Consider the following 21,095-nt stretch of genomic DNA (forward strand, 5'->3'; position numbering starts at 1 on the left):
GTCCGACGAAAATCACTTAAGTCGGGGGTACAACTTTGCATATAAATACATATAAATTTTGTTTAATTGGGACCAAGGACTAACAAAATCACTAGTTTAGAAGAAAAAATTAATAAAATTGCAGTTCTTTATACATATTAATACAAAATATGTATTAAAAAAAATGATTTACGTAAAAAAAGTTATTTCGATGTCAATGGCTTCATAAAATCTAACAAATTCGTCTGAGGACACAGCGCCTTCTTTTTTTCACGCAGAATTTCTTCGTAGCAAGCTAATAATTTTTTTATTCCTTGCTTTGTAGCTATAACGCGTTCTCTGTTGGAGTCTATGTTTTCTAAAATTTTTAAGCCCTTTTCAATTGAGCTGAGACCTGTCAAGTTTGCAATTGTCATGTGCTTTTTGCCGTTGCCTCATTTAGGCCTGTAGCACATGCAATATCACATGGTCTTTCATTTCGCTCAAAGCGTTTCACAATTTCATATTTTTTCTCTATCGAGGCGAACTGGCCATAAGCCTTACCGGGGAAACTCCGGTGGGTTGGCGTGATTTTGGCCATAAACCATAGTATGAGGCCACTATAAATTTTCTCAGGTAAGGATTTTTGACCCAGTTCACCTCTGTTTATCGATAATTGCTTTTCTTTTTCTCTCTGAATCTGCAGTGTCTTCACCAGTACGCTTCCTTTTCGCACCTTTTAAGTATTTTACTCATTTTTAGAGAATAAAGTACAATAACAAAACGAGGAGGCACGCTTGATATGCATAAACAAAGCTGCACGCATGTAGCAACTGAATAAACAACACCATAAAGGCAGAGATACACTATTAACACCTCACATTTCTAGGGGTTACTACCATAAAACAATAAAAATCCAGTTGCGTTTCTGTTAGTGGAATCTGTTATAAACTGGTAGTAAACTTGATCTAATTGCATACCGATAGCTGGAATTGAGTTGGTTTTTACGTTATTATGGTGAAATGTGTTTCCCCTTCACTGATATAAAAAACATAAATACATTTTCAGAATCTTCTCTTCATTCCTATCGTGTTGCATTCGGTTGGGGTAATTCTGCGTTTGACTGCCATTTCTTGTAAACACAAAGGCGAATCGTGCATAAGCCAATTCGGTTCGTGTTATATTATATCGTTACCGTATTTATAAATAGTGTATGATCGAATTCATGTAGTGTAAACACGTGTTATACGAGGACTGACTGTACACGGCTCGACCGACATGATCCATTTCTCTCGTGAAAACGATGTAATTTCCAACAAAAGTTGAGAACGAATTTGAACGCACACATATAAATATGACAGTTGGAATACAAATTCTTGTATATGTGTGCAGCTCATGTGCAGTAAAGTTGAATTTTGTTCATCTTTCACTCTCACTCTCCGCCGTCGCACCGTATATCGATAACATATGAAAAACGACCTTGAAGATAGTGGGCGGCAGTGTTGCCAAACGAAAAAATCAAGAACCGCGTAAGTCGGGGTATTACTGTATATCTGAGGGGTGTGGAACCATGTATCTGCTAATCGTAGACTCTCTTTTGGGTGACCTAACCAGCACTTCATCATATTTATTTACTATATTCCTAGCATTATTGTAAAAAAACATGTGCAAGTATATATGCGCCTGTTTCTACTCTTAATAACCCTAACACAGATCATTATCCCCAGGGGCTCACATCTGGTATGGGCTTGGCAAACCCAGGGATCATTCTTCTGTTTCTTGCTTTCTTGGTGATTCCCTTCTGCTTCTCTCTCTCTCTCTCTCTCTCTCTCTCTCTCTCTCTCTCTCTCTCTCTCTCTCTCTCTCTCTCTCTCTCTCTCTCTCAGGGTAACACAGATTTTTTTTTTTTTTTGGCTGGTGCAGCATAAGCCTCAGGCTTCCTTGCACCTTATGGCTAATAATAATAATAATGTGTTTGCTAGTCAGTGAGAATACCCAGCAGCCCTTGTAGTTCCCTGTACCTTGTTTTTCAGGCTGCTGCATGCTTCAATAGAAGTTAAACGCTGCATATGGCTGCTGTTAATCTCTGTATATCCTACCCCTAAATCTAAGAGTTTCTGCCCCACCTAACGCTGTTTTTATAGCTTCAGAAAATACTCTTGTATCACTTTTATGTAAAAAAAAAAAAAAAAAAAAAGTCTCTCTTAGCACAGACCTTGCTAAGAAAAATGCTGCACGATGAGTCTTTCACAGTCTTCCCAGGCCAGAAGAATAGATTGATAAGATATTTCTGGGGCAAAATTGCAAACACTTTAAAATTTAATCCTGGCTCACAAAGTTTTCTCAACGTTAACTTGTACTCGTTAAGTAAACCCTCAGATCTCCTGCTCTTAATATTAGCACGAACATGTACAGCAGTATCACCTTTTTGTGTCCTTTAAAGATAATTGCTCTGGTCATATTCCACCTATCCTTTTTAGAAAATATATTCCTTATCTTCCTGCCAACAGTGGTTTTGTTGTAGGGTTTTCTTTTGTCTTTTTAATGAAGGTGTTTAATTCTGTAGTCTGAGTTGGGTCAGAACGTGTGTTCACACATGATTGTAATGATAATTCTCATTGTTATCATTTTATCTGTTTCACAGATAAATAAGTCTTCCAAAGTACCTCCTAATGTGGATTATTCTGAGGAAATGGTGTTAGCTGTAGGAGCACCTGAAGGCAGGGTAAAAGTAAAAGAAGCCAAAGTTACTAAGCCAAAGTCTCCTCCACCTTCACCTTATTTAAATGACAAGCATACAGCATGCAAGGTAAATTTTATCATTTATTGGGAATTTCAGTCACTTCAACCTGTGCTTAATAGTATTTGTGGTAACTTTTAATGGAAGGAGGGAAAGTAGTCACGGTAAAGAAATTTATATTGATACAGTGCGAGACTAAAATATATAATTGGTATTTTATATTTTTCTAATGAATAATTAACTTCTTCACAGATGTTTATTTGGGTGGGGGGGGGGTTGCAGGTCTAACATGGAAAAAAAGAGAAAAATCCACTCTTATTGATCCATAATTGAGTGGTCAGCAAAAAATATCTACATTGCATTCAAATTTGCATGATGCCAGGAAACATGGCAATGTTATTGTTTCTAGCTTGTAAACCTTTCTGACCCTATGTAGCTATTCTGTTATACAACAGAATAGCTACATAAGGTCAGAAAATTTATTTTGCTGTACCATTTTACATTACAGAAATATTCTAAGCAGTAAAATCCATTTAAAATCAGTGACTTTTGAAAACCACTGTAAGGAGTTGTTGAGTGAAAATCTCTCTCTTCCATCCCACAAAGCTCGTAATTCTGCAAACTTTCATAATTAAGTTTAGCAATGTTTTTTAAATTTAATTTTTTAAGGTATCCCCAGATTCAAAAGGTTACTGGAACCTGTAGTATAAATGAGAAGATAGGAAGTTGCATTTATTTTTAAATGTTGATGTTGAACTTGAACTTTCTGTAGATTGTAATTTTGAAGAAACACATCTGACGGAAAGTTGTTCCAAAGAAAGATTAGAAGAGATAAATGATAAAGAAAATGTTAATTTAATGGGTTTGAAGTTACACTTTAAGCTTCCCGTTTTCATCCTATTGCATTTGTCACAAACCTTTTCAAGCTAATAAAAAAGGAAACATCCATCAACTCTTATATTCTCATGAAACCATCTACCTGATTAATAATCATCAATATAGATTCAGTCATTGCCAATTCATTGGTGATAACTTGTAAAATGTTTTCATCATTGGGAAATTTGGAGCAACTCAAGTAGTTACCCTCAGCATTGTATTTGAGGAAATTTATGTGCAGAATAAAAACACCCATAGAATATCAGAATGTAAGATGGTAATGCAAAACAGTAGCTAACCCTGGAGCACAAGTTTTAAGAACAAACCAAAAAATACGGGTCACGTGGAGTCTTCTTGGCATCAGTATTGCTCTGGATTCATCTAATATTTTTCTGTTCAAACAACTAATGAAAGCATTTAGTAACATGCATTTGTATAGGGAAAGATTTATAGATTATCTATGCATAATTTAGAAAAACAGTGTATTCTTAGTTGAAGATGCAGTAGATCCACCTGTATAAGAGGTTCTGGTCAGGTAGCAAGATACATGCAGATTCAACTATCATTTGATCAAGAGCCAAGTTTCATACTCTACAACTTTTCAAAATCAGTTTTGGATTTATTTACTAGGATGGCAGGAAAGCTCTTTTTGGGGTATCCTCTATTACAGTATAGGGCTTACGTCACTTATTTGGAGAGGTCTGAGTTTGAGTTGTGGGTGCAAGAATATTTGCTGATTCTATCGAGGCAGTGTTAGGTGGGCAGGAAAATTGCTAGATTGGGGAGGAGATTCACAGACAAAAAGATTAACTGTAGCCCCAGGCAGAGGCGAAAGTGATTCTTGCACTGCTTCTCTTCTAATGAGCCTCATCCTAGAGAGCAAGTTGCTGGGGATTTCAAGAGTTGCTGGGAGTCATCATGGAACAAGTAAATACATGGGCTGCGTTAGGGTAACTAAGAGTAAGAACAAGTGCATGTTTACTTGCATTTACACTAATGCTAGACGTATAACTTGAAGTGCTGATCAAGGCAACAAAGGCAGATATTGTTGGGATATCAGAGACATAGTGTCACATAGATATATAAGCAGTGAAGAATTTAAATTTGGGGAGTACAATGTGTACAGAAAGGACAGATGGTAGGAAGGGAGAAGGGGTTATGCTGTTAGTTAAGAAACACATAAAAATCTAAGGAAGTGCATCCAGTTGACATGGGTGGACAGTGCAATGTTGTGTCTGTTTGGTGTGACATAAACACTGGGAAATGGAAAATGGGAATAATAGTATGTTATAGGCCTAATGACTCCGATGAGTACAATGAACAGTTGTGCAGAGAAATAGAATGTGCCAGTAAATCAGAATGTCTTGTAATGGGGGATTTTAACTTTCCAGATATTGACTGAAACTTGTGGGTTGGTCACTCGCACTCTAGCAAGATTTTGTGGATTTATTGAAGGATTGTTATTTACAGCAACATGTTTGAGGGGCAACCAGAGGGAGTAACACCCTTGATCTGATTATCAGCAGTGATTATTCATGCATTAAGAATTTGCAGATAAAGGAACCACTAGGTGACAGTGATCAGTGTACTGATGTGGGATTTACTCAAAGAGGTAACTACCATCAGGGGTAAATGGAAGGGTTTTTGTTTTCATAAAGGTGACTACAGTGATCTCAGACAGTTTTAAATTCTATACAGTGTGATCAACTGATGATGTTACCAATGGTGAATTCAAAATGGGAAGCTTTCAGGGACTTAATATTGGAGGCTACAAGGCTTTTCATACCAGCTAAGAAATACCGTTCACGTTTAGGCCTAAATGGATGTCAGATGAATTAAAGAGACTTGTGGAAGAGAAGAAACATGCATGGGATACATATAAATTATCACGTGACACAGAAGAGTGTGGCAGGTATAAGCTAGTCTCTAATCAAGACACAATGGACGTAAGGCAGGCGAAGGCAGATTACGAGAAATGTTTGGCAAAGGATGCAAAGAAAAACATCAAAGAGTTCTTTACTTATGTAAACTCTACTAGAAGTGTTCTACGCACTATATTGAGGTAAACTCCTCTTATTATTTTACTAATATTATTATCAACGTAGAACATATTGAGTAGTACAGCTCTGATTCATACTATCTAATTAATTTTTAATCTCTTATTGAATATTTCATTCACTTCCTGTCTCTCCAGCAGTAAACAATCGATACACACAACCATGGGATATTTTTTGAATGGCTTGGTACAAAATTACATTAAATCTACACTAAGGTACTCTGCCCAAAGTTACCATATTTCTTTTCTAAAATATTGCCTTCAAAACAACATCGTTCCGAAGTTTGCCAGGGTGAATTTAAATCAAAAAATTTCAGGCATAAAACAACTAACACTGGCGACATCACGTAATATTGTTAAGCTTGCCTTAAAATCTCGATATTCGAATAAACAAAAATACCTTTCTCAGGTTAGGAAGCTTCGCGATAAATTAAAAAATTATCTACATCCGAACGATTGGTCTGTATTGAAGACCTCCATAGATTTACGACGGGAAGCACAGGCCTCGGAAATAAAAAACAGACACGTTAATAAGTTGCAAACATTATCCGATAGGTCAAGACACGTTCATGCGAATTCTAGCACATTGTCGCGGGCTTGCGACCAAGTTCATACGAGTTGGGTGACATCCGCCCCCCACAGACACACAACGTGTTACCACAGAATATGTCAGCTAGTTCACGAACACCCCCTCACCAATTATCCAACGAACCGACATATCAACAGGTTACAAATCTTTCCTCGTGTACACTATCACAGGACCAGATTTCGCTTTTATCCAAGGACTAAATTATAATTTACCACCTCGAAAACTGCCTAAGAAACAATGCGTAATTGATATTGAATTTGGACTTCGTAATGTTCCACAAAAAGATGTATTTATTCAACAAGTTAACCAAGTAGTGAATAACATAAAAGAAACGCGACTTCCTAAATTGAATACACATGAGAGTTCAACTTTACGAGAACTTCGGGGAAATAAGGATATTATTATACAGAGGGCAGTTAAAGGAGATACAGTGGTAATACTAGATAAACATGATTATATTAATAAGTTAGATTCAGTTGTGTCAGATACCTCCACTTATCGTGAAGTAGACCCGGCACTGTTTACCAATTTGGTCAATCAATACAATAAAACGTTAACCCCGTATTGAAAAAACGACTACATTACTATGGTTCAGTTAAAGGAATTGAAGTCCAGAACATACAATATTCCTGCACTTTTCGGTCAGGTAAAATTACACAAGACTGGGTTTCCTATTCGACCTATTGTTTCCTACAGGAACTCGGAATTTTCATCCTTAGCTACACATGTATATAACATTATAAAACCCTTTAGACAGGTAATACAATTTGGGATTAAGAACTACGATACATTATTTAATAAGCTTAAAGACTGTAGACTCGGCGAAATGACAATTTATTCTCACTAGATGTTACCTCATTATGTACGAATGTAAACGTTGAATACACAGATATTATTTGGGATATGTTAAATAAAAACTCGACACCGATTAATTATACGAAGCTACCTATTAAAGAAATTTTTCACTTAATTAAACTGTTAGTTGAGGCTAACTACATCACCTTTCGAGACAAGGTATACAAACAAATTTTTGGATTACCAATGGGTTTGAGCCTGAGTGGCTTAATGTCAGAGATCTATCTCTCAACGATTGAGCAGATACATTTGACACCTTTTCAAACCTGTATCACATACTATGGGAGGTATTTAGATGATGTTCTAGTTATTACCTATAGTAATACTATCCAAGACATTTTACATTCATTTAATAATATTCATTCTCGACTCAAATTTACATTGGAAAGGGAGGATACGGATACAAAGTCATTAAACTTTCTAAATTTCATGCTTACCCGGGACTCGAATAAAATACAATTTAGCATCTATCGAAAACCTACAAACATCGGTATGCTTCTACATTATAATAGCTATCACCCGTTCACCTACAAAAAATCGATTTAATCAATTTCTTAATGCCTATAAATATTCAACAACGGAATCTGCTTTGGACTCAGAAATACAAATATTAACTAGCAGATTCTTAAACAGGGGTTATTCCATTACCACAATAAACCGAATTAGGGTACAAGCTAAGGATAGGATACAAAATACTACACCAATCAACAATAGTAATATCAAAAAATACTTTATTTCTGTCCCATATGTTGAACAGTGGCACAAACAGCTGAACAGATTCTTTAAAGATACTGAATTTAAAATTGTAGCTAGGCCAATACGGAAGTTACACACTATACTGAACAATCGCTCGGTTCTTTCAGTGTTCGCAACACAAATTAATGATCTGGTATACAAGAAGTGTTCTATGCACTATATTGAGGTAAACTCTTCTTATTATTTTACTAATATTATTATCAACTTAGAACATATTGAGTAGTACAGCTCTGATTCATACTATCTAAGTAAACTCTAGAAGGAAAGGGATGAATCAGATTGGTCCACTTAACATAGATGGTTTGACTATTGATAATCATGCTCAGGTAGCTGATAAACTGAATGAGTATTTTGCACCTACATTCACACATGAGGAGTTATTCAAGGAGGGCAATGCCAGAAGTTTGTCAAACTCTAGCAGGGAGCTAAGTGATTTTGTATTAACTGAGAGCAATGTGGAGGAGAAATTGTTGAAGTTAAACATAAAAAAAGGCACCTGGGGCAGATGGAATCTATCTAGTTATAACGAAGGAGGCAGCAAAGGAAGTAAGCAAATCCTTAGTTATAATAATGAGAGCATCCTTGGAGTCAGGGGAGGTCCCCATGGACTGGAGATATGCAAATGTATTGCCAATTGACAAAGGGGTTTCAAAGGGTGACACAAATAATTATAGACATGTTAGTTTAACTTCTGTTCTGGGAAAAATAATGGAGTCACTGGTTAAAGAGGTGATACTGGATCACCTAGACAAGACAGCAGTAATAATTCAGACAAAGCATGGGTTTGTTAAGGAGGAAGTCTTGTCTGACCAATTTGATTGGATACTATAATGTGGTCACAAAGGAACTGGATGAAAAAAATAATTTTGATATCATATACTTGGATTTCAGGAAAGCTTTTGATACTGTTGCACATGAAGACTGCTGTACTAATTGGAGAGATATGTCATTAAGGGCAAGTTACTACAATGGATAAAGGGATGGTTGAGTGGGAGGCTGCAGAGAGTGGTAATAAATGGACACTGCTCTACTTCGACTAATGTTATTAGCAGAGCCGGCCAAAGGTTTGGTGTTGGGCCCATTGTTGTTTTGTGTATTTATGCTGCAAGTTGCAGCATCTGGAGGTGATCTCATCAAGGTGTATAAGGCCTTGAATGGTTTGAGCAGGCTCAATGCTGGCGGAATACTTCCACTTGCTCAGATTAAGAACCTGAGGGGGCATAGATTCAAGTTGAGGAAAGACAGTTGTAGAATAGTAGTAGTAGTGGCATGTGATGCAAGAAAGCAAGTGTATGAGCTTATGCTACATCAGCCAAAAAAAAATCACACCATTCCCTCCAAATGCCTGTCCAGTTCCTCCTTAAATTTATTCAGCCTATCGACTTCCACAACGACAGATGGAAGTTTGTTCCAGCAATTAACCACCCGCTGGCTAAAGGCAAATTTCATCACATCTATTCTACATCTGTCCTTTCTTAATTTGAATTTATGCCCCCTTAGGTTCGTAATCTGAACAAGTGGAAGGATCCCATCAGAATTCAGCATGCTGAACCCATTCAAGGCCTTATACACTTCAGTCAGATCACCGTGCACGTGCCTAGTCTCCAGCCACTGCAATTTGCTGAACTTAAGCCTCTCTTGGTAAGAGGATCCTTTCATTCCCCTCACCAATCTTGTTGCCCTTCTCTGTACACGCTCAAGGAAATCGACATCCTTCCTAAAATGAGGTCTCCAGACCTGTACGCAGTGCTCAAGGCGTGGCTTGACCATTGCCTTATACAGAGGGACAATGACCTCCTTTTCCCTGCTAGCAAAATTCCTATATATCATTGAAAAAACCCCATGACCTGCCCTTTTAGCCTGTCTGCATGGCTCAGAAAACTTCATATCTGACTGCACAATTACTCCCAGGTCTTTTCATTTTCTACCACCTTAAGTGTAGTACATACAGTTGGTACATTTCTCTTGGGTTACTTCTACCCATATGTAGTACTTTGCATTTGTCAAGGTTAAACTTCAGTTACCACTTCTTAGCCCATCTGCCCAAATTATCTAGATTCTGTTGCAGTAGCACGCTGTCATTACTGTCATTAACAACCCTGCCAACCTTTCTATCATCTGCAAACTTCAACACTAAGCCTGATATACCTTCATCAATATCATTGGAAAATATACAAAACAACAGTGTGACCCAACACCAAACCCTGTGGGACTCCACTAATAACATTAGTCCACGAAGAGCAGCACCCATTGTTTACCACCCTCTGTCTTCTTCCACTTAACCATCCTTTTATCCATTGTAGCAACTTGCCCTTAATACCATTCTGCCCCAATTTGTACAGTAGCTTTCCATGCTCAACAGTGTCAAAAGCTTTCCTGAAATCCAAATATATGATATCAAAATTATTTTTTGCATCCAGTTCCTTTGTAACCACATCATAATAACTAATCAAATTTGTCAGACAGGACTTTCCCTTAACAAACCCATGCTGTGTCTGAATTATTGCTGCAGTCTTGTCTAGATGATCCTACAATGCATCTTTAACCAGTGACTCCGTTATTTTACCCAGAACAGAAGTTAAACTAACTGGTCTGTAATTACTCGTGTCACCCTTCGATCCCCCTTTGTGAATTGGGGATACATTTGCACATCTCCAGTCCGTGGGAACCTCCCCTGAGTCCAAGGATGCTCTCATAATTATGGCTAAGGGTTTGCTTAGTTGCTTTGCCACCTCCTTTAATATAACTGAATAGATCCCATCCACCCCAGGTGCTTTTTTTATGTTTAACTTCAACAATTTCTTTTCCACTTTTCTCTCTGTTATTACAAAATCATTAAGCACCCTGCTACAATTTGATAACCTTCTGGCATTTTCAAACCTTAATAATTCCTCATGTGTGAATGTAGATGCAAAATACTCATTCAGTTTGTTTGCTGTCTGAGCAGGATCATCAACAGTCGAACCATCAATGTCAAGTGGACCAATCAAATTCATCCCCTTTCTGGGGATGAATCTGATGTGCGGAAGTTTGCCTTTGATGATGATGAATAGATGTGCGGAAGTTTGCCTTTAGCCAGCAGGTAGTTGAGTGCCGGAACAGACTTGCATCTGTTGTTGTGGAAGTTGGTAGCTTAAATAAATTTAAGGCTGAACTAGACAAACATTTGGAGTGACCGGATTGGTGAAATGGGAAAGTCTTTTTTTTTTGGCTGATACTGTATAAGCTTGCTTTCTTGCATCATATGCCTCAACTAATGCTAATAAACAGGAGTAATTTGTAAAGACATCTTTGATCAGGGCTGGTCTCTGACCTTTCTTTTCTCTCTGTCAATCTTGGGTGGGCAGAATAGGGTTTTATCCTGCGAGTTACTCCAGTTTTCAGTTCTCACAAATTTGTCTGTAAATAGATGCTGTCCACACATGTTATAGAATTTCTCTGTTGCAGCAGTGCATTTAATTAGGGGCTAAATATCTGTTCTGGTATCCTTGTCAGTTAATCCATTCACACTAAATATATATAAAATAAAAAGTAAAATCTGTAGATACTGTGATGCTACTGTAGAGGACTGATGGAACTTTATATGAAAATACCTGTGAGATGTTTGATTTTTTCAGTTGCAATTTTTCTGCTAGTGGATGATAGTATAGAAAATCTATGTTCAAGCACAAAGGACCAAGAAATGAATTTTGAAAAATTGCCAACTCTTTTTTCCATAAAAGTATCTAGTATACCACCAAAATCATGCATTTCAAATTTTTCATAATAAATATGATGAGTAGCAAAGTCGTGTATTGTTAGTCACACGAGTAACAGAACTCAGATTAAGATTAATCGCAAGGACCATATCTTGTGCGTTCTGTTATCAATAACTAATTTTATACATAGCTATCAACTCTTTCAGTTTGTGATGGAGAATTCAACTTTTTGACTGAATTTGATCCCTTCACCATCATTTGTAAAAGCCCCATTTATCTCTATTTCTTTCTTAATAAATATTTGAAAAAAAATCCATTAAAAAAAAAGTGGGAATAAAGAAATATATATTTTGCAGACCAGTTCTGTCACTTTCAATGAGACAATAGTACGAAAAAATGTACAGTGGTTGTCAGGGAAGCCAGGAGTGCACAGTGAACCACATAAGTTATGGGCTTCACTTTTAAATATTGTATGCATTCTGTACTGACAGTGAATACGATAATCGAGTCAAAAAAGCTTCGGCAGCTTTAATGATAGTATATTTTATTCACAACTTTATTTGCTCTTTATATTTTACCTTATTTTATGATTCTGTCTTTTTTTTTTTTTTGCACTCGTCCGTATTTGGAATGATTTATTGTAGTTCTGAGTGTCGAGGTTGGAGTCTTCAATTATTGATAATAGATATTTTGAATCATCTGCTTTCTTCTTAAAAATTCATTTAAGTAATTTATAAATTTTAACTTTGGTAATATAGTGAGTATCAGAATTGAGGTAAAATATTGAGGTAAGCCTATTCATTCAGTTTAATGTGTGTATTTGATTTATAAATTATGTTTGCAAGTCTTCTTGATTTCTTCAGTAACATATTTCTAGAATTTTTATTTCATCACTCTAAACTGGCACCATTTAGATTGTGCTGCCTTTTTCATGACTAGATGTAATGGTATCCGGAAAGTTCGCCCCACTGAAGTCCAACTCACTGAGGAAAGTTCAATGCCCACAATTTCACCGTTCACAATTCAACTTGGCCACAATTCATTGCGCACATAATTCATCGTCCTCAATTCACCGCCGGGAAAATTCATTGTCGGGGTTTAATTAAATACTTAATTATTATAATAACATTCTGTAGTAGGATAAAAAAAATAATTACGAATAATTGAGTTGCAGATAAAAATGAAAATATTATTAGTACAAAGAAAATAATCAAAATAGACCAATGAAATTAAATTTTTATTATTACAAAATAGTCTTACATATAAAATATGTGAAAAATTTTACTATTACACATAGAATAGTCAAATATAAAATATTTTATTATGATAAAATTTTAGTTATCTCTAATACTATATTTAAAATAACTAAATGCACAAGGCATAATACATTAAGAGTTTAATATCTATATAATATCGGTGTGTAGATACACCATAGACAATTCTTTAAGACAACTCAAATGATGCCTACAACAACTACAAAGTAGTTGTTGTAGGCATCATTTGCTCTTTCTCATATTGTGCTCTGCCTTCACGACGAGTTGCCATGATATTGCACTACCTCGAAGAAGTAACGCTTCACTAATAGAGAAGACTATTGTTACTTATTCTCAGTGAGTACCACCACCCAGACATGTTTCAAGGCTATTGGCCTATCATCAGTGGGTGGGCAGGTACCCTGGTATTGCAGACATGACGACCCAGTTGTGAAGATAATCACACAATATGAGAGATGCCCAAAGGTGTATATGACAATATTTAAAATAACTAAATGCACAAGGCATAATACATTAAGAGTTTAATATCTATATAATATCGGTGTGTAGATACACCATAGACAACTCTTAAGAAACTACAAAGTAGTTGTACTCACTGAGAATAAGTAACAATAGTCTTCTCTATTAGTGAAGCGTTACTTATTCGAGGTAGTGCAATATCATGGCAACTCGTCGTGAAGGCAGAGCACAATATGAGAAAGAGCAAATGATGCCTACAACACCTACTTTGTAGTTTCTTAAGAGTTGTCTAATACTGTATATATAGTAAACAAAATATTAAGTAGTAAATAGACAAAATTTAATAAGAAATGTTATGAGCTATGCCTCTAATAAAATCTAGAATATTATTCAGATTATATTCATTGACAAGCTTTTTCACACACACCGCACTGTCACAATATTTTTTCTTTGGCATTTGTGATTCATGTTCACCCGCATATTGTTCTAACCATGCTTTGTTCTTTTTTTAAAGAGTTTATAAATTTCCATATGTTTGTACAATGGGTCGATACCTTTTTTTCAAAACCTCTATGCCAACCTTCCACACAGTTGTTTGTTTTTGGCAAACCTTCCAAAACAGTTTCATATAAATTCCACATTTCATGTGGAAAATGTAGTTGCCATCGTTGCTGCATTCTTTGTGGACGTCCAATCCACGTATCTTCAAAGTAGTCAAGAACTTCTTGAGCTTCTGGAGGAAAAATCCCACTTTCACATAAAAACTCAAATACATCTGCTACTACAATTGCTGGCACAAAAGCTATTGCAGATAACATATGCAGCTTTATTGTGAAATCTGTGTCAGTTTCATATTGTTGCTTCAGTCCATTTCTCTAAATTGTACGAAAAATACACTGAGTGAAATGGAAGAAACAACCTTGTTGTTTTGCATTCGAAAATTCCTTCTTACATGCACTAATCATCGCCTTCTCAAAATCGGTGGTTATCAATAATGGTGAACGTGATGGCTCTAAATTCTTTAACTGTTGTAGAAGAGTTATGTAGGTACATTCTGACTTGTAACAGTGCATACACTAACGGAAAAGATACATTCCGTTTCAAACTGTGTATTGCGTATAACTGATGGAATAGCAGAGGAATGGTTTTAAAAGTGTTCCATCAGTGTACCAGTGGTCACTTTGTGCCAATAAATGGAGGTTGTGTTGTGTTGAAAAAATTAATATCTGCTTCTCTTCTGGACTGGAATCAAAAAGTAAAAACTGTTCTCCATTGCACATTTTGGTATATTCTTCAGGAAATTGAATATCACTACAGTGAGTCAGAAGAGATATCTTCAAAAAGGCCTCTAAGGTTGGGAGAGTACATATCCAGAATTTAAAACAAATACACCAACCGTTTAACTATAGTGGTTTAGTACTGAATGTACCAAAGAATACTACACTGTAAAATAATATATGCAAAAAACTGATTTACAAAATAAAATTTTGCGATAAAAATTTTACAATATACAATAAAATATAAATAAAATATTTAAAATACAATAAAATTAAAAGCGATAAAACATTGACTGAAGCTTTCAGGGGCTTCCGCCTCCTTTCTCAACAACAATGATGTTTAAGCAACACATCCTTAAGTAACAGGCTCACGGCACACGTGGCTGACCAGGCGCATGCTCAATATTTCTTCCATGTGAACCAGAACCGGAAGCAGCTCGGGAGCGTGGAAATATAAAACGCTCGTCTTTTGCCAGGACCACGGCTTCCAGCAGGGGGTGAAATCGAACACCCCTGTCCCTATTCATACTATTGTTCTCAGACAAGCCTATCCACAAACTCTCCAGCCACTTACGGTCCCAGAACCTGTGTGCACGGTCAAGGATGACAGCATTCACAGGGGGAGACCTGATGATGTTTCTCCCAATAATGCTCAGCAATGGCGGACTTATTGAACTCTGCGGTCTGTATAGCTCGCATATGCTCCCCCAGACGGTCTTTTAATCGTCGTCCTGTCTCCCCCACATAACATTCCCCACAATCCAGGCATTTGATCTCATATACGACCCCACTACTGGAATCCCCAGGAATGGGGTCTTTGACCTGTGACAACACTGTGTGCAACCTCCGGCCCGGAAGTTGCACACAGCGTGCCTGAAAGTCACGAAACATTCTTGAAATTCGATCTGACAAGCCCGGATAGTAGGGAATATAAACTGTGGTGACTGGAACGGACGGTGTTCCATGATTAGGCTCCACGCCTCTATTATATTTATCAATGACCCTCTGGGGGTAACCGCATTTCATAAGATCCGCCGTAACTTGCCCAATTCTCTCTCTCTCTCTCTCTCTCTCTCTCTCTCTCTCTCTCTCTCTCTCTCTCTCTCTCTCCTCAGAGGTACTGCAATGTGTCCTAACCCTACCCAAAAGTGCCCTGGCCACACTGTTTTTATGCTGCACAGTCTGTGCTGACCTATAATGGGTGTACTGGCTCCTACACATGGGCTTCTTAAACACTGTAGTACTAAGCCTGGAGCCTTCTCTACACACCATTATGTCCAGGAATGGGAGGGAATAGGGACAGGAGTGTTCGATTTCACCCCCTGCTGGAAGCCGTAGTCCTGGAAAAAGACGAGCGTTTTATATTTCCACGCTCCCGAGCCGCTTCCGGTTCTGGTTCACATGGAAGAAATATTGAGCATGCGCCTGGTCAGCCACATGTGCTGTGAGACTGTTACTTAAGGATGTGTTGCTTAAACATCATTGTTGAGAAAGGAGGCGGAAGCCCCCCGAAAGCTTCAGTCAATGTTTTATCGCTTTTAATTTTATTGTATTTTAAATATTTTATTTATATTTTATTGTATATTTTAAAATTTTTATCGCAAAATTTTATTTTGTAAATCAGTTTTTTGCATATATTATTTTACAGTGTAGTATTGTTTGGTACATTCAGTATTAAACCACTATAGTTAAACGGTTGGTGTATTTGTTTTAAATTCTGGAGTCAGAATTTAAAATTTAATTGATTTCTAATATTTCTTATTGTTCTTTTAATACTGTCTACACGTGGAAGGTTAGGTGCTGCTGCTAGACTGCATTCTCTAGTAGCACTTGATGTTATGTAATGTGGTGCATCATTTTGTTTTCGCACTTGTACGAATGATATCATAAACTTTCACTGCCTCTACTTCTCTGCGTCACCACAATGATTGTGTTCTTTCTTCCATGTTCTAACAATTTTTGTCGTCAACTGTACTGACTCGTGCTTGACATTTTGTTTTTCGATACTTTTCACATTTCCGATGAGTCTTTTCTTGAATCTGCTTGTCTTTAAAGAAGCAGTGATCTCCGATGATCAACTTCCTCTTTCCTTTTTCTATCTGAAAAAACTGGAGAGACATTTTGGACTGCTAATAAAGTAGGGACTGGAGTAAAATTAAGAATTTCGTATTTATATGTCCTCTTAGGTATACTACTTAGTTTGCAAGTGACATAAAAAATACTATTTTATAAAATAAATATATAAAATCGTGACATAAACAAACCCTGACAATGAATTTTCTTGGTGGTGAATTGTGGGCAATGAATTGTGTGTGCGGTGAATTGTGGGCGGTGAATGTTCCTAGATCTGATGTAATACTTTTCCATTTTCATAAAAATACAAAATTAAATGTACCATACTATTTTTGACTTGGTTAAGTTATATTGGTCATACCTATCTGGGGTCATACCAAAACACCCAATGCTCATATCTCTGTTGACAGTATACTCCACTTGCTTACTCACTCATACACCCACCCATCCAGTTTATGAAGTGTATGAAATAATTATAAGGCCATATAAAAAAATATATATATATTAATCAATAATACACAAAATTTTTTTACACATTCTTTCTCACTGGTTGGGGAAACATTCTAACAGCTCAGTCTCATTTGGGTTTGTCTATTTCAGTTAGAGTTATAATCACTTGTCTAAGTAGGGACGGGCATTACAGTCTGAGTAGTCATAGCACGTTTGCTTCTCCTCTCAAAACTTTTTTGAGTACACTCAGAGAAGGCCATGTAATGCTTCTCATCAAAGATGAGTGATTGCTTATCTCTGTTTTATAGGTCTGATCATTGGCATTATTAATTAAAGATATAACTACTGTCGAGGCTAAAGTGAAAGGCTTTTGCTTTCATAAGGCTGACTACATAGGTCTCGGACAGTTTTTAAATCGTGTGCAGTGGGACCACCTGATGTTAACAATAAATTCTAAATGAGAAGTATTCAGGGAAGCGGAAGTTACTGCTATGGATAAAGGAATGGTTAAGTGGGAGAAGACAGAGAGTGGTTATCAATGGGCACTGCTCTTTGTGGACTAATGTTATTAGTGGAGTTCCCTAGGATTCAGTGCTGGGTTCCTTGTTGTTTTCAATATTTATCAGTGATATTGTAAAAGTATATCAGACTTGATGTGTAAGTTTGCAGATAATACAAAAGTCATCAGTGTGAGATACTGCAACAAGATCTAGGAAATTTGGCTGATGGGGCTGAGAAATGGTAGTTAAGGTTTAACATTAGACAAATGCAAGGTACTGCACATGGGTAGCAGTAATCTCAGAGAAACTTATCAACTGTGTGGTACTAAACTCAGGGTAGTAGAGAATGAAAAAGACCTGAAGGTAATATTGAGGTCAGACATAAAATTCTCTGAGAGGTGCAGGCATGCTGCCAGGACAGCTCATGAAGTTTTGTCAATGATATACAGAAACTTTGCTAGCAAGGATAAGGAGATGATTATGCCTTTGTATAAGACTACGGTGAGACCTCATCTTGAGTACTGTATACAAGTCTGGAGGCTTCATTTTAAGAAGGACAAAGATCTGCTGGAATGGCTACAGAGAAGGGCAATCAGATTGATGATGGGAACAAAATGATGCTCTTAGCTAGAAGGTCTCAGATCCGCAAGTTTCAACATCTCAAGACCAGGCAACTGCAGTGAGATCTGATTGAGCTGTTTAAAGCCTTGAATGGATTGAGTAAACCGAATGTTAATGGTATTCTTATACTTGCTGAGACCACAAACATGAGGGGCTTAAAATCAAATTGAGGAAGGGTGGTTGCAGGATAGATATGTGGAAAGTTGCCTTCAGCCAGCAGGTGGTTGATTCTTGGAACAGGCTTCCATCTGTTATTGTTGTTGTTGTTGTGGAAGTGGATGAGTTGCATAAATTCAAGGGAGAACTGGACAAATTCTTGGAAGGTACAGATGGATGAACTTTTTTTCTTTTTGACTTGAAAACATCTTTGGCGGCACCTACTAACTTTCAGACTGTAGTAAAACCAATTTGTTACGATTTTGCAACATGGCAGTGAAGTCATTTCCAGGTTGTCATTTACGGAAATGAAGTCGTTCCAGATATGCCATACTAAATCAAGGTTAGTGTTTTAGCGTCATTGGCCGATATGTGTAAAGTGGAAATGACGTCATTTACAGGAATGATGTCAAACAACTTCATTCCAGATATGACGTGCTGAATCAAAGTTAGTGTGTTAGGCTCATTAGCCGATATATGTTCAGTGGAAATGCATCTTTGATGTCATATTCAGAAATGAGATACTAAAAGTTATTGAGTTAGCATCACCACCCGATTTATGTACAGCGTATATGAGGTCATTTGACGTCATTCTTGGAAATGACATATTAAATCAAAGTTAGTGAATTAGTGTCATGAGTGAGTTAGTGCCAATATACGTACAGCGGAAATAATGTCATTTGATGTCATTTTCAGAAATTATGTACCAAATCAAAGTTAGTGAGTCGGCGTCATTAGCCGATTTCACAGAGTCAAGAACATTGTGGGGTTACCTAGCTGTCAAATCATAGCAAATTGATTGCGCTTACATTGAGCCAGTAGTAGATCAAGTTAGGAATTGTCCTTAGGAAGGCTAAATTGTTTTTGATACAGCTGTTAATGTATTCTTTGGATTGAACTTGCTTATGGGTCGGTTTTGTACCATTACCTATGTATTTGAAAGTTACTGTCAAAGGGTTTCTTCTTCTCAATCTCATTATCTCCATTGCTATGTAAAGGAGATCATATGGAGTAACACTGCATCTGTCTGATTGTCTGAGCTCACTCGTTGCCATCATGAACGGAGTCACTTGTAAATTCTCTCTGAACATTCTGAATTGTCCAAGATAATTTTTTTTTCATGTAAACCCCAAACATTAGAGGTATTAGAACCTATAGTACTTAGTACTGTGCTTGAGTTGGAGGTTGAGAAGACGAAAGAAGATATTTGTTGATATTGGGCTTGAACTTCTGTAGACTGTAATTTTCAGGAAATACATATGAAGGAAGATTGTTCCAGAAAACGGCAGTTCAATGAATAAACGAGGAAGATGAAAAATTGGCTCTGTGAGTTTGAAGTTGGACAGTAAATGGATGTTGGCTGGTGGCTGCACGGGTTCGGGCTGTTTTCAAGAAGAGAGTGGGAATTATAGAAGCCAATTCAGAAGAACAGTGCCCATGGAAGTATCTGTAGAAGAGGCATGCAGCAGAAACAGAACGTCTATGAGAAAGCGAGTGGAGAGACTGTTAGAGATGAATCATTAATTAACCTAACTACCCTCTTCTGAATGGAATCAAGAAGCCTGAGAGAGGTTTTGGGGGCACCACCCCAAATGTGGGAACAATATTCCATGGTAGGGCGGATTTGCGATTTATACAGAGTGAACAGCTGTTCGGAAGAAAAGTAACGCCGACAGCGAAAGAGAAAACCAAGTTTTTTAGATGCAGAGGAAGCAATATTTCTAATGTGCTTGTGCCAAGAGAGATTAGAAGTCAGGGTAATCCCCAAAAGAGATATATCATTTTGCCTAGAAATCGGAGTGTCACCAAAGATAAGCATATGAGCGAAGAATCCTTTTTGCGCAAGATATACGACTGAGTTTTAGAAGGATTGAAATCAACTAAGTCGTCGGATTTCCAGTCAATGGAAGAAGGTCATTAACATACAAGAGGAAAAGAGTGGGGGAAAGAACTGAACCTTGGGGGACACTGGCATTAGTGGAGAAGTTAGAAGACAGAGAGCCATTTACCATCACTCTCAATGAATGATCAGAGAGAAAACTGGATAACCAATTACGAAAAACAATTGGCAAACCATAAGATGGAAGTTTGTTTAGAAGGACCTTTATTCCAAACACGATCGAAAGCCTTTGAGATGTCAAGAGCAACTACTTGTGTTTCACCGAACCTTTCCATTGAATTAGTCAATAAATGGGTAACATAAGCCAGAATATTACCAGTGGATCGACACTGACGGAATCCATACTGGCGATCGTTGATCAGACAAAAGGTTTCTAGGTAGTTTAAGAGTTGGCGGTTAATTGATTTCCCCATTACTTTAGAAAAAGTAGAAGTAATTGCAATGGGACGATAATTGGATGGGAGTGATTTGTCACCCTTTTTTCGTAACTGGCTGGATATGAGCAAATTTCCAAGCAGAAGGAAAAACACCTTTAGAATAAGAAAGTGAAAAAAGGCGGCAAAGAATAGGAGTAAGTTCAGGAGCACAGGTTTTGAGGACAAGTGGAGAAATACCATTGGGACCTGGAGCTTTCTTAGCATCAAGATTCATCAAAATCTTTCTGACATCCTTTTGACAGAAGACCACAGGAGGCATTGAATGGAGCACGTTGGGAGTGGTGGGAGGTGTTTTACCAAGATCATTAATACATGAGTTGGAAGAAAAATGGGATGCTAGCAGCAGCTTTATCCTTGGCTGAAGTGACTGCAGAACCCTCTGGTTTGGACAGAGATGGCAGCAGATATGGGCAAAAGTTG

At 37.2% G+C, this 21,095-nt stretch overlaps 1 protein-coding gene across 3 annotated transcripts in view; it reads left to right on the plus strand.

The window, feature by feature from the left end:
• Positions 1-21,095, plus strand: part of LOC150077559 (uncharacterized) — a 536,301-nt gene that overhangs the window by 208,702 nt on the left and 306,504 nt on the right. For all 3 annotated transcript variants that reach the window (XM_090386199.1, XM_090386201.1, XM_090386200.1), the window contains exon 15: positions 2,603-2,767. In XM_090386199.1, the coding sequence (XP_090242325.1) occupies positions 2,603-2,767 (165 nt within the window). The remainder of the gene's footprint in view (positions 1-2,602; positions 2,768-21,095) is intronic.

The sequence above is a fragment of the Mastigoproctus giganteus genome, chromosome 12 (assembly GCF_048544385.1).
Source record: "Mastigoproctus giganteus isolate SK-2022 chromosome 12, ASM4854438v1, whole genome shotgun sequence".
NCBI classification, from domain to species: Eukaryota; Metazoa; Arthropoda; class Arachnida; order Uropygi; family Thelyphonidae; genus Mastigoproctus; species Mastigoproctus giganteus.